At 63.8% G+C, this 13,998-nt stretch overlaps 1 protein-coding gene and 1 long non-coding RNA gene across 3 annotated transcripts in view; both read left to right on the top strand.

The window, feature by feature from the left end:
* Positions 1 to 740: 740 nt before the first annotated feature.
* Positions 741 to 3,464, top strand: LOC123822261. The gene is made up of 3 exons (XR_006786244.1): positions 741 to 805; positions 1,962 to 2,056; positions 2,931 to 3,464. It is a non-coding gene; the product is annotated as an uncharacterized LOC123822261 (long non-coding RNA).
* Positions 3,465 to 9,232: 5,768 nt separating this feature from the next.
* SCARB1 (scavenger receptor class B member 1) overlaps positions 9,233 to 13,998 on the top strand; it is a 52,341-nt gene continuing 47,575 nt past the window's right edge. The window contains exon 1 of one of the 2 annotated variants that reach the window (XM_045843809.1): positions 9,233 to 9,617. In XM_045843809.1, coding sequence (XP_045699765.1) covers positions 9,492 to 9,617 — 126 coding nt within the window. In that variant the 5' untranslated portion in view covers positions 9,233 to 9,491. The remainder of the gene's footprint in view (positions 9,618 to 13,998) is intronic. The other variant, XM_045843816.1, reaches the window with a different exon arrangement.

The following is a 13,998-nucleotide window of genomic DNA, read 5'->3' as shown; positions in this document are numbered from 1 at the left end:
AAATTGTTATTCCTGTCGTAACAGTCCAGGGGTGGATGGGATGAGAGAGACGGGCCCAGGAGCTCAGGATGAGGGCTTTGGGGAGTGCCCGGGGCGATCCCGGCCGATCGCTGGTCCCCGCTGCCCCGTCTGCTCCGGGAGCTCCCGCCCCGTCCCGTCCCAGGCCTCAGACCTCGCTGTCCCCAGTCCTCCTTCCCCCAGGGGGTCTCCCAGTCCGTCTGGCTCGGGGGGGGCGGGGCACAGGAGTCGGAGGGCCTCACGGATGCAGACGCACTGACGCGGCACCACACCCCTGTGCGGGGGTGTTCTCAGCCCATGACCTCTCGGGCGTCGGAGGCCGCCCCGTGAGGGACTGATCATGCACGGGGAGGAACGGAGCTTTGAACCTGGGTCCTCTCGCTCCAGACGTGCTGTTTTTAACCACAGTCGTCCCCGATACCTGTGGTTTCCACTTTCTGTGGTTTCCGTGACCAGCGGTCACCCTTGGTCCAACAATATTGACTGGAAAGTTCCAGAAGTCGACGATTCAGAAGTGTTTAGTCAGGGGCCATTCTGAGCAGTGGGATGAAATCTGGCATGATCCTCTCAGCCCACGGGGGATGGGACCCCCCCCTTTGTCCACGTCCCCGCGCTGTGGGCGGTCCCGCCGCCCGTCCCGCAGAGCCACGCCGGTTGTCAGGCGCACCGCCGAGGCATGGCGACACCCGGTCCAGGTCGCCCTGGTTGTCCTTCACGGTGGCCCCCACAGCACAGTGGGGTGGGGGGGCGCCGAAGAGACGCCAGAGGGGCTTCCTTTAGGAGAAAGGTGAGTTCAGCACAGTGTGACAGAGGCCACGATCAATGACTTTTACTGCAGCACGTCGTCGTCGCTCCCTTTTATTAGGCGCTGTTGTTAACCTCTCCTTGTGCCTGGCTGGTACAGCAAACTCGACCGTGGGTCTGTGTGTGTGTGTGTGTGTGTGTGTGTGTGTGTGTGCAAAACAGTCTGCACAGGGCACAGCGCTCTCCGCGGTTCCGGGCATCCCCTGGGGGTCTAGGGACGCACGGCCGCGGATAAGGGGGGACCCCTGTACTTCGCATCCTTACCTCAAGGCTCTTGCCCAGCTGCGTGCTGCACCCCGGACCCTGCTAGGGGGCCCCGCTTCCTCTCCTGCGAGCGTCTCCTCCCTGGCCAGACCCAGACCGAGCAGCCGAGCAGCCGTGCGCATCAGGCGCTGGGCGCAAGGCAGTGACCGGCTCAGAGCAGGGGGCTTTGCGGAGGGCTGGGGAGGGAGGATCGGTTTACAAAGGTAATCCGTTTACAAAGGTGTGGGGAAGAACCGGTGCTGGAGCTGGTCTCAGCCCCGGGCTGCCCCAGGCCGGCGGGGGGAGGGGCCAGGAGGGGACCCTGCGGGGCGGAGAGGGGGGCTGCCTTGGAAAGGGCGAACACTGCCTGTGGCTGCAGGACACGCCCCGCACACGGAGTGGCTCGCACACTTTCGTGGGTGCGCTGGGCGGTTCTGAGATGCCAGGACGCCCGGCACGTCCCAGCGGCCCCCCTCACGTGTGCCACAGAGTGTCATTTCAGCTGTGCTCTGTTGGCTGAAATGGGTCACGCCGTCAGTCCGGTGCGGGGGAGGGGAAGTAGGTTCTCACAGGCGGGAGAGCGGAGGAGGATTAGCAGCCTTCTGGAGTCGGAGGAAGGGTCAAGGCAGCAAGCTGGGGGTTGGGCCCGACTACCCCTGCTCCCCTTTCCCGGCTCCCCTTTCCCGGCTCCCTTTGCGCTGGGCCGGAGCCCGCTGGAGGCCGGAGGGCAGCCCCCTGCCGACCCAGCTCACCTGCTTGGGGCCGACAGGAGCCCGGGGAGGCAGGGGGAGACGAGAGTGTCCTGCTATGGTGCCTGCCCCCCCAAGCTCTCCTAGGACTCATTTGAAACATCATGCAGTGTGTAATTATAGACCTCTGTGATTATTTATTGTCAGCCCCTCCTTCGAGACCATGAGCTCTGCGCAGACCGGGACCCCGGCTGCTCCGCCCACCGTCGGATCCCCAGGCCCAGCACTGGGCCCGGCACAGGGTACGAGCCTAGGACGCTTGTTTGGAGGAGTCAGCCCTTCCTGATAGGGCCCACCCGGGACTTCTTGCCCCCTGGGCCCCTCACCCGTGAGCCATCCGTGGGGCTGTGGATTCTGCACCCCACGTACAGCTCTCCCGGGCTCCTCCCACCCAGGTCCCCACCCCCCAGGCCTCCCCGACAACCACACCTCCTCACACCTGAGCCAGGCTTTTTACTGTCAAGCCCCGCACAATGGCCAGGAGATGTATTTTTATCCGAACAACAACAACAAAAGGAAACTGTAAAAAACCACACCATTGTGGGATTAATTGCCTCCGTGCGTCCATCCTGTCACAGATGTTGCCGGCAGCCTGTAAACAGCCGGCGCTCAGTCCTGGCAGCGCTGGCGGCTGGAAGTCCGGGATCAAGGTGCTGGCGGGTCCCGTGTCGTTGGGTGAAAGTGCACTCCCGGTTCCTGCATGTTCCTGGCCCCGTGGCCTCACGTGGAAGGACGGGCAAGGGAGCTCCCTGGGGTGCCTTTATACCGGCACCGCGCTCACTCGGGAGGGCTCCACCCTCACGACCTCGTCACCTTCCACAGGCCCGGACACCCTCACACTGGGGGGGTCAGGAATTTGGGGGCAGGCACAGACGTTCGGTCTATAGTGGAAACAGACACAAAAACAGAGAAAGTAGGCCCCGGCTGGGCAGCTCGGTTGGTTAGGGTGTCGTCCCGACAGGTCGAGGGTGCGGTTCGATCCCCAGTCAGGGCACGTGCAAGGGGCAACCGGTGAGCACGTGAGTCAGCGGGACAACAAACCGGTGTTGCCGTCTCTCTCCCTTCCTCTCTCTAAAAATCAATCAGTTAATCAATACTTTTTTTTTTTTTCATTAGAGAAAGGAGGCCCAGAAGCCCCCATGTGCCTGTGTTTCAGATTCTCCAGTCATCCCGGTATTCGCCCCGGTTGCCACGGCCACCCCTTCACTTCGGTGGCGCACTGCGAAGCCGGCCTCGGACGCGGAGGCCTTGCTGGCCCGCATCCGCCGGTGTGCCCTGCAGGGACGTCTGGACACTGCGTCCCGCCCGGCACGAGGCTGGGCAGCCCTCCAGAAGCAGCAACGTCTGGAAGCTGCTTTGAAACCCAGGTCAGGCCAGGTCCCTCCTCAGCTGCACGTCCACGCGACTGGCGTCCGAAGTCCCTGCCGTGGCCTGAGAGAGAGGGGACTTGAGGACTTATGACACCGGCTGTGAGAGCAGAAGGGGCGCCGTTAAGGACATTGTGGGGGCCAGAGGTTCAAAGGTGGGGGCAGTCATGCTCTCAGAGGGAGCGGCCGGTCCCCCGGGGCGGGGGCTGTCTCTGCTTATCTGCTCCTGGAGCACCGGGCAGGTCTCCTTCCCACAGGGCCCGGCCTCTACATGGACCGGTTATTCGGCCGGAGGCGCACTCCCCCCGCCCCCCGCCCCCTGCCCTCTGCCCTGATCCTCCAGATCACCCCCCCCACCCCCTGCCCTCTGCCCTGATCCTCCAGGTTCCCCCTGGCCCCCGCCTCTTGGTTTTCTGAGGCTGACTCCATGGGTCCCTCTCCTCTGCACCTAGCACCAGTTAAAGTCCTGAACTATTTGATTCTGTGTTTGCCTGGTTTGTTTCTAAGTCTCCCCCCGACCTGGAGGGCAGCTGCCTGTCTGGCTGGCCACGCTGTCCCCAGCCCCGGGGACGCAGTCGGCCGGGCCCAGAGTGTGTGCTCAGCAGGTTACGCTGCACGAGTGGGCATCCCGTCTCTTCCCTGGGGAGGCGCGGCAGGGCCGGGAGAGCTCGGGGTGCCCTCGGGGCCCCGGGCGCATGCCCCCTGCCGCTGCCGGGGGCTGTGGGGACAGATGAAGCCTCCGCCGTCTGGCAACTTGGCAGAAAGGAGCGGTGACTCCCTCGCAAGCAGCCCTGGGCCGAGATCTCCCACGCCCCGGCACCTTCCTCCCGGACTCACGTGGTGCCGGGTCGGGGGCTCAGCTCTCCCGGGGAGGGGACGGCCCAAGGCCTGGGGGCTGGGGGCAAAAGCGACCCCCGGCTGCCGGCTCCGAGGGAAGGAAAGGGGCCGGAGACGCACGAGGCGGGGACGGTCGTCCAGGAGTCGTGATTGGCAAGGGCCAGGTCGAGTCCCCGCGTGGGCTGGGCGGCTCCGGAGACCTCCGTGGGGAGTCACGGCGCCGTAGGAGGCATCCCCGCCCGCCGAAGGGCAGCAGCGGCAAGAAGTCGTTTGGGTTCCCGCGAGCATCGGGCCTTAACTCAGGTCGCTCGGGGCACACTGCTGCCCCAGGGCCTTCGCACAGGCTGCACCCCTGCCCGCGGCCGTCCTCCCCGGCCTCTGCACGGCTCCTTCCCGTCCGCCCTCGGGGTCTGTCCTCAGGCGCCGTCTTCCCACAGAGGGCCCCCCCCTGCCACCCACCTAAATGGGGTCCCCCTCCCCGGCAGGGGCACCCTCTCTGCCCTCTGACTTCCCCCTCGGACGCCAGCGTCACCTCCGACGGTGCTGTCGGACGGAGTGCGGTGGGGCCACCGATGCCATCAGAAGAACCTTTAGTAGCCTTTAGTTTTAGTTTTAGAACCTTTAGTTTTACAAAGTAAAAAGGAAGCCGGCGGGGTTCATTTTAGTAGGGCATTTTATTTGACCGGACACGTCCTGTGTCAACATGTGATCAGCACAACATGTTGAGATGTTTCACGTCCTTCCTTTCACACACAGTCTTTGGAACCAGGCGCATGCACGACACAGCACCTGTCGCCTGCGGTGGGCACCCAGCAGGCACACCCGGCGGGTGGCTGCTGGGTGGCACAGCATGGCTCTGCCGTGCGACCGATAAAAGTCCCCAGTGGTTGTGTTCGCCATTGACTGTCCGTGCTCGTCTGCCGGCATGGAGACCGGCCGACCAGGGAGCTCCGCCGTGCGCACCGCTGGGAGAGCTCCGTGTGGGGTGCCGCACACAGTAGGTGCTCAGTCGGCATCAGCGGAATCAATCAAACCAGCGAGTGTGGCCTCTGGGTCTGCCCTCGCCCGAGCTGGGGCCCGGGTGGCCGACGTGGTCAGAGGTGGTGGTTTCCTCTCCCTGGTTGGCCTTCCTCTCCCCCGCCCTCTCCTCTCCGCCTCCCCTCTCCCCCACCTTACCCCCTCTCCTCACCCCCTCTCCCCCGGCTCTCCCCCAGTTCCTTCTCCTCCGCGGAGAGGGTGGTGATTTGCATCCAGCTCCGGAGCCACCCGACTTCGGTTCATGTCCCCTCCGCCAATCACCAGCTGTGACTGTTGAATCAGGTCATCTCGCTTCCAGGCACGACAACTCGTCTGCTGCCTGCGGGGCTGCTGCTGGTTCCCTCTGGGACGGGGTGGGACAGACCGCACGGCGGATGTCAGCACCCTGCAGAGTGTGTGACCAGGGTCATCCCGTCCAATCCCCGGGACATCCCCAGGAGGCACACGCCGAGTATCCCTTGGACGGGCGAGGGTGCTGGGGCTCCGGGCGATCCCGCAGCTCACCCAAGGCTGCCCTGGGGCCCGGCCGCAGATGCAGGCCCTTCACCCCGGGCTCTGGTAGCTCTTGGGCAGCCACACCTACAGCCTAAGGACCCACGCTGTGCCCGCCGCTGTCCTGGGAGCTGGGGGCACAGCAGTGGACACAGATTTCTGGGCTCGGGAAGTTTGTCCGTTCTGGAGGGGAAGGGAGACAATGGAACACACACACACACACACACACACACACACACACGTGCCCCCTGCAGCCTGTGGGGTCGTGGTGAATGCCGCGGGGAAGAATAAGGCAGCCCAGGGAAACGGAGTGTGCCGTGGGTGTGGCCGCCACTGGGAGGGGTGCACGGGAAGGAAGTCCTTGCAGAGAAGATGACACTGGAGTGCGGACTTCAAGGAAGTGGGTGCGTGGGGGTTGGGCCTTGCTGGGCGGGCAGAGGGGCCAGCGGGGGCAGGGGTCCTGAGGCAGGAGCACAGGTGCAGGTTTGGGGAGCACCCGCAGAGGGGTGGGGCAGAGGGGCACCTGAGGTCTGGGAGGTGCGGGTGGGCCTTGTGGGCTGTGATGAGAGCTTTGTTGTTTTTTTTTTTTTAAGATTTTATTTATTTATTTTTAGAAAGGGAAGGGAGGCAGAAAGAGAGAGAAACATCAATGTGCGGTTGCTGGGGGCTGTGGCCTGCAACCCAGGTATGTGGCAGGGAATCGAACCTGCGACACTTTGGTTCACAGCCCGCGCTCAATCCGCTGAGCTACTCCAGCCAGGGCTAGAGCTTTGGTTTTTATTCTAAGGGAGGAGCCATAGGAAAGCATTGGGTTTGTTTGGGGTTTGTTTTTTTTTGTAAATAGTATCCTTGTTGACATGAAATTAATATAGCATACAACTCACTCATTGAAAGCATATGATTTAGTGGATCTTAGTGCTTGCCCAGGGTTGTGCCCCGCCCCATGATCGATTTTAGAACATTTTTATCACCTCCCAAAGACGCCCTGCCCCCTTAGCCACCACTCCTGACCCCGCCCCCACCCCCACCCCCGGCAACCGCTGGTGTCCTTTCCGTCTCTGTGGCTTCGCCTGTTCGGGATGTTTCCTATAAACGGCCTTTAGTGTCCGGGGTCCCTGCCGCATGGTCTCACGGCCCGCTGGGGGGCAGCGTGGGCCAGTGCCCCGTTCTCCCCCCCCCCCCCGCCCGAGCGGCCGCATTCCACTGTGTGAGGCTCCCTATTCTGCTTGTCTGTTCATCCGCGGATGGACGTTTGGGTCGTTGCCACCTCCAGGCCACTGCCGCCGTGAACACGCATGTGCCCCTTTTTGTGTGGACAAAGTTTCTGTGTCTCTTGCACCGACCCGGGAGCGGGCCCGCCGGTCCTCTGGGAACTCCGGGCCCTGCCTTTTGAGGGGCTGTTTTGCAGGCTGGGTCTCCCCCGCCCCCCGAGGCCACAACCACCTCGTACCCCACCAGCAGTGTGGGAGGGTCCCAGCTCCCCTGCCCCGCCCCCCACGCCTTCGCCAGCACTCGCTCTCTGCAGCTGAGGACGAGTGTCACCCTCTGACACTAGCACCCAGAGTGTTTTACTGTCGCCGGTCTCTGTTCCTCTTCCCCATCCTCTCCCCCTCCCCCCAGCAAGGCCGCGCTCTCCGAGAAACACGGGGAGGTCTTCCCCTTCCGAGGCTGCCCCCCTGCCCCCCCGCCCCGGGGGAGCGCCTCCTCCCCTGGAGGTCACGGGTGGTCACGTGCCTCCCGCATCCTTCCCTCCCCGCCTCTCTCCCCCGTCAGGCGACAGCGTGGCGTGATGTGACGACGCTCCTGCCGTGGCCTTGTGGCCGTCCTGGGTAAGCACCGCGCACACGAGGGCCTTGAAAACTCCGTGATAAATCAGAGCTCGATTGGGCGAGGCGGTCAAGGCGAGTGGACCCTTGCTGACGGAGGCCCGGGTGTCCAGGAAGCGGGGGGAGTCAGGGCCAGCGCAGAGCCCAGATGCACTTAACTCCCAAGAACTGCAAAAGTCACCCCCCCCAAAAAAAAAAACAATAAATCAATGAAACAGCCCCTGTAGCTGATGACTCTTGAGCGCCTTAAGGAATTCAGTGAAGGATATTCATTCATCGATGAGTTCTGTGATTAATTACCGAATGAATTAGCTAAGCGATGGCTTCGCGTCTGTGTGGAGCGGTGACAGTCGAGCTGTCCTCATGCTCTCAGTTTCCGTCCCCTCTGGTGGCGCTCGCAGCAGCAGCAGCCCGGGGAGGAGAGGCCTTATCGTGCCCCGGGGCGGGAGCCGCCAGAGTACGGACTTCTTGGCCGGTGTCCCCGACCCGCACCACGCTGGCCTGGCTGCGCGGATCTAGGTCAGGGCCGGGCCCTGCTCCCGGTGCCCTGGACAAGGCTGGGGCTCCGGGGGGAAGGCAGTCCCAGGCAGGGGCGCTGGCCGGCCTGCAGCAGGTGCTCCCTAACAGCGCCTCAGGCCGGCACACGCCCGTCCAGGGTAGGCCCGGGTGAAAGCTGCTTCCTCCCAGGGTTGAGCAAGAGTTTCAGAAGGCCTTGCTCTGAGCCCGCAGGGACGACTGGCCTGCCTGCCCGGGGATTGGGGACACTGCCAGCTCAGCCCCCGGTAACGCGGGAGCCCCATGCCCCCTTAGTGGCCGCACCCACAGAATGAGCGGATGCGTCTACATCCGGGGTCCAGAACTCCGCGCCGGTGGGGGCTGCAGGCCGAGGAGGCCGCGGGCCGCGCGGAAGTCGGCAGTCGGCAGGGGAGCGCGCGCCCACTTGCTTTCTCATTCCTGGGAGCGCTCACTCTCTGAGACGGCTCCTGCGTCACTCCGGCCTCTCTGTGAGAGCACAGACCGAGACTTGTTGACGACGTCTCTGCCCGTTCCCCGCTCCCTTATCTGCCATGCGGGGTGTTGTGCGCAAGGCGCATCGCCCCGGGCCCTGTGCGCCGGCCGCCCCTGGTTGGTCGGCTCCGTTCGCGGTGGGCCAGCTCCCCTTCCATGCCGCGTTCTAGCTGCGAGGACAGGGCATGGGGCCAGCTGCCGCCCGCAGCATCCCAGTCGGGGACCCATGTGGAGCGGGCGATAAGGCCGAGGGGCGGGTGGGAGCAGCTGGCGCTCTTTGACTTCCCGCAGGGTGGCAGGGAGGCCTTGCTGATAAGGCGGCCCGGCCATCCTGAAGGAAGCGGCCGGGCAGATATCTGGGGGGACAGGATTCCAAGTCCAGGCTGCGCCAGATTCTGGCGCGGGGGCCCTGGCGTGTGCCAGGGACAGGGAGGCTGCGGTAGACTGTGTGTGGTGGCGGTGGTGGCGGTGGTGGAGGGAGGAGGTTGCAGAGGGCCCGGGGGGACCCAGGTTGGGAAACTCCTAGTCAGAGTGAACACGATGCCGGTCACAGCGGGGGAAGTGGGGGGGGCGAGGGCGCGCGGGAGCGGGAAGGAGGCGAGGGGCCACGGGAGACGACGGAGGAAGGTGGGAGGGAAGGGGCGAGCGGGAAGCAAGCGGCAGCGAGGAGGGCAGGCGGGATGGGAGGGATCGGGGCCCGGGCCCAGCTGATACCCCGGCACGCGGACGCCGGACGCCGGGCCTCCACCGCTTCCCCACCACCCTCGCAAAACGGAAGAGAGGGCCTGATTGCACCGCCCCTCGGACCATCCTAGCCCCGCCTCTGACCCCGCCCTGGCCGTTAGGTCCCGCCCCCGCCCCTCCCGCCCGAATCCTGGTGCCCGGTGCCCCAGGGGCGGTCCGGCGGCCCCTCGATGGCGCATAAAATCTCTGGTCACCTGCCGGGCTGTTCCTCCGTGTGCCGTGTGCCGCCGTCCGTCTGTCGCCGTCCGAGGCCCGCCGTGCCCTGCGGCCCGCGTTCCCGGAGTCGCCGCCGCCTCTGTCGCCAGCCCCGTCCGGTTTAGGCGCGGAGCCCCGAGCGCACCGCGTGGGCACCCGGGTGCACAGACATGAGCAGAAGCGCCAAAGCGTGCTGGGCGGTCGTGGCGCTGGGCTGCGCGGGGCTGCTGTGCGCTGTGCTGGGTGCCGTCATGATCCTGGCGGTGCCTTCAATCATAAAGCAGCAGGTCTATAAGGTGAGTGCGGGGGCCCGCCGGGAGCCGGAGGGCCTGGGCGCCGAGCGAGCGGCGCGCCGGAGGGGCCGCTGCCGCCTCCCCAGTCCCACGCCAACCGGGCTGAGGTTGGGAGCCAAGGGCGGCACCTAGGGGCCTTGCTGAGGGCTAGCGTTTCCGAGGCCTGAGTGACGGACCATCCCGGACCCTGACCTCGCCCTCCGGGGTCGGACCCTGAGCGCAGGGTTCTGCCTCCCAGCCTGCCCTGGGGCGGCGCCTCACACGCCTGGGGTGGGGGGGGGGGGTCTGCTAGTTCTAGGACCACTCTTTGCCTGCTTCCTGTGAGCCCAGGGGGGCAGAAACCCGACATTCATGTGCTCCCGAGAACTCCCACGGGTGCCCCGGCCTAGTAGGTGCTTGGTAGAGCTGTTCTGTGTTTCCCCCTGCACCGCCCTCCGCACTCCGGCTGGAAGGGATAAGCCGATTTTCTCCCCAGATTCCGGCAGAGGCGGGCACAGGTCCAAGGTTCAGTGAGTAGGGTCCTGGGAGAGAGAGCCCACAGCCCGAGGGCTCTGCCCTGACCTCACCTTACTCACACAATGCCGTCCTTTTAGCCAGAGGGACCAGTTAAGGTGTCTGAGGCCTTCAGACGGTTTGATTCTACCACCCTGGGGGTCTGGGGGCCCTGTTTGAATGCACCTGGAGTTACTGCAGGAGGGGCGGTCGGGAAGTCGGGGCGACCGGGAAGTCGGGGTGATCGAGAAGTTGGGGCGGTCGTAGCCCACACTTGCGCTACAGGCAGTCTGGAGCTCTGCAGGCAGAGCCAGCACCTGCACCGCGGGAGGGGACACCGGGGCTCACCTTTGCCCAGGACCCGGCCAGACACAGGGCTGTGGCAGAGTGGATGCTGTCACTTGCTGGCTGACCTCTCCCCCTCCCCCGCCCCCATCCTGCTTCTTCAGGTGAGTTTCCTGGGGCTGTGCCCCAGGCCCAGCGCGGGAGGCTTGGGAACCGAATGAATGAGTGAGTGAGTGAGTGACTGAGCGAGTGGGTGGCTCCGCCTGCCTCGACCTGGCTGACCCTCCTGGGGACGCAGCCGGCTGTGAGGAGGGGCCGGGCGGGAGCAGGCGTTCCTGGGGGCTGTGGGGGGCAGCGTCGTCCGAGTGAGTCATCTTGCCGGGGGCGTCTTTTCTTACTGGCAAATTGGGCTTTCAAATCCTGTCCTGCTAAGTCCTGTGATCTGACTGCGTGGAGAGCCTTCTGATGAGCAGGGGCTGAGTTCCTCTTCGGGCTGTTTTTTTTTGTTTTGTTTTGTTTTTTTTGTCCTCCTGGGAATGGCAGGAAAACTTGTGGGGTGAAACCTCAGAACTTAGCATTGCTTCTCTCTCTCTCCCACGGAGGCTAAGGAGGCCTGTGTCTGTCTGTTGCGCTTTTCAAAGCAGCCGTCAGGGCTTTCCCTTGGGGAGAGCCGCCCGTGAGTGCCCGCCGGGCCCTCGGGTTCGGCGCCCGTGGGCGCTCAGGTGGCGGCGGCGCAGCCGGGGCGCCTCTGGCAGCGGAGGCGTGGGGTGGGCGGGACTGACAGCTCCCCAAGGTGCTCGTCAGCTCGGCCACTCCTGGCCGTATTTCAGGGGTTCTTTCTATGGTCATGGGGCAGGTTCCAGATGTCAGCTCCCCGTGTGTGTGTGTGTGTGTGTGTGTGCATGCACACGTGTGTACACGTGCAAACGCACACGCCGCCTAATTTCCCACTCCTGCTCTGGGCTTTTCCAGAGGACAGTGCCGCCGTCCTCGGCTGTCCTGGAGCCGGGGTTCCTGGGCTTACAGTCCAGTGAGTGCCCTCCGGCATCCTGCGTGACCGTCTCGAGGGTGATTGGTTCGGGGCCGAGTGGCGTGAAGGCAGGGCGGCAAGCCCAGCCCATCGGACGGCCCCCCTGAGTGCCAGCCAAGCGCCTTCCGGAGGGGGAAGGCCACCAGCGTTCGGGGGGCCGCGTGGGTGGGGAGCCCGCGGAGGGAGGGGCCGCCCGCTGGTGTTTTCTTTGGCAGCACGTGCCCCCGCGCAGCGTGAATGGGAGGTCTGTGCTTGGAGTTCTGTGTTTTCATGTTTCTTGGCTACTTTAAAAGAAAATTCAGATGGAGGGGGGAAAAAAGGAAGTTTCCCCCGTTTTGGTCCTCAGGCAGCGCCGGGGTCGCCCGCACGTCCTTTGCCGTGGCTATGTCACGGGCAGGTATCCATACACATTCACACCTGGGCTTTGTGTACACGTTGAACCGCACTGTGCACAGATGTCCTGCAGCTGGATTTCAGGTCACCGGCGGAGCCTGAAGCTTTTTCTTCCTCTGTCCGAACGTACACGTCTATCCCGGTTTCTTTTCGCTGCTTCTTGGTGTTCGTTCGAAAGGCCACACACACACTCGGTTATTTCCCTGTTTCCCTGCTGGCTGCTGCTCTGCTTTGTCGCACAGTTTGGGTTGATACTTCCGCCCGCCGTGTGGAGGTAGCCACCTCCCCCACGCCACCGGAGAGGGCCCCTTTGTCACCGTGGTCCTTCTGGTCCCCTCCGGTGGGGCTGAGGTGCGTTTCTGAGGTTGCGGACGGGGTTGAGTAGGGCTGTCTCGCTTTGCCGCCCGGGGCAGTTTCCGGGACCCCGGGCCGCACCCCTAGCTGGGCCGAGTCCCCATGGGGGACCTCGGGCTGCCTGCTTGTGGGACAGGGTCGGGTCAGGTTTGCCTCCTGGCCAGGTGATCAAGTACAAAGGCAGCTACACACGTGTGGAAATGTCCTGGATGCGCCTGGTTTCTCATTTGGTTCTGACCACAGCCTTGTGAAATCGGCGCAGGTAGCGGTGTTATTATTATTCCTTCCTGAAGATGAGGACACTGACGCAGGGCAAAGGCCAGCGACCTGCCAGGGCTGACACGGCTGTGGCCGTGTCGGACACGAACCCTAATCCACCACAGCTGGATCAGAGGCCATAAAGGGGAGCTCCTAGGTGCATGGGCCTCTCAGCACAAGGCAGAAAGCAGGAACGAGATAGCTACGTTGTAGCAAGGATAGGTCTCAGAAACGCAGTGCTGACAAAGTTTGGTGCTATTTTTTTTTTTTTTTAATAACTCCACAAAACAGTACTCTGTGTTTTCAATGGGTTAATATTAGCGCATGTTACAGCTCAGAAAAAGGTGTGGAAGGGTGCGCACCAGACTGACGAAACCGGCGACTCTCAGGGGAGGAAGGGAAGGGGCCGGAGGCGTGGCCCAAGCAAACTTACACTGTATCTGTAATGCCCCTACTTTATCCTTTTAAACAAAGAGAATGCTTTCATGTGTTATGTGTTTAATTAAAGCTTAGTAGTGCATCCATAGCTTTCCCCCCACAAACGGCCAAATGGATTAGCCCCAAACACAGGACCTTGTGTCCTGAGGTCTCCAGGAGAAGCTTCTGGAAGAAGTGAGACTCGTTTCTCCTTTCCCCCAGCGCCCAGGACTGGGAGAGAGGTGTTCAGACTGTGTGGCCCAAGGAGCGTAACCCCGTGTCTCTGGGCGCCCGGCAGTGTTCGGGAACTCTCCGTGAATACCGTCTCCGTGAGTCCCGGGGGAATTCTGGGGCCAGTGTCTCACCACCACTGACATTTGGGAAACAGCTAAAGATAGCCATTTGCCTCGGGTGACCTTGCTGCCATGCCCACGTCCGTGTGCGTGCGCCTGTGCGCGGGAGAGAAAGTATCCCGGAGGCAGACCAGGGAGGACAGGCCCCGGCCCCTCTGCGTCCACCTCCCGGAACCGAGTGCACCGCTCTGCCACCACCGGATTTGAACCGATGACGGAAGCCCAGCCCAGGGCACATGTTGGAGTCACTGTGTGTCCCTGGGCCGCCAGGGAAGGCCCTGCTGCAGCTGGGCCCCAGGGGGCGGGGGGCTCGTCCGCCTGGCCCCTGTGCGCAGTGAGAAGCCTCAGGACTGAGTCTCGTGTCCAGGAGGGAAGCCGTGTCCCCTCTGCCGTCTTTAACTTGGAGTCCTGCTTGGGAAGCAGCCTCGGGCGCTTAGTCCACTGCTTTTTCCAGCTGCGGAGGGCTCCCCTCGCCCCCCGCGTTCCCCGTCTCAGAGCGACACCTGGGTTGGTTCCTCCAGGTGCAGAGGCGAAGGCCTGGCGTCAAGTGTCAGCCGCACTGAACACCTAGTTCCCACCCCCATGCGTCAGGTCCGCCGGCAAATCCCATGGGCCTCACCTTCAGGGCCAACATGGACTCTGCCCCTCCCCCCCAGCTCCAGCTCTCCCGCCGCCCCAGCTGCCGCCTGCGCGGGGCAGCGGTCTTGTTTGTCCCGGGGTCTCCACACACACACCTAACCCCTCCGCTCACAGGCTGTCCTTCTCCCTCCGGGTAAACACAAAAGTCCCTTCAGTGGCCCGG

This window comes from Phyllostomus hastatus, unplaced genomic scaffold (genome assembly GCF_019186645.2).
Source record: "Phyllostomus hastatus isolate PE091 unplaced genomic scaffold, TTU_PhHast_1.1 phas_contig_1162, whole genome shotgun sequence".
NCBI lineage: Eukaryota > Metazoa > Chordata > Mammalia > Chiroptera > Phyllostomidae > Phyllostomus > Phyllostomus hastatus.
This window is presented reverse-complemented; position numbering and strand designations above follow the sequence as displayed.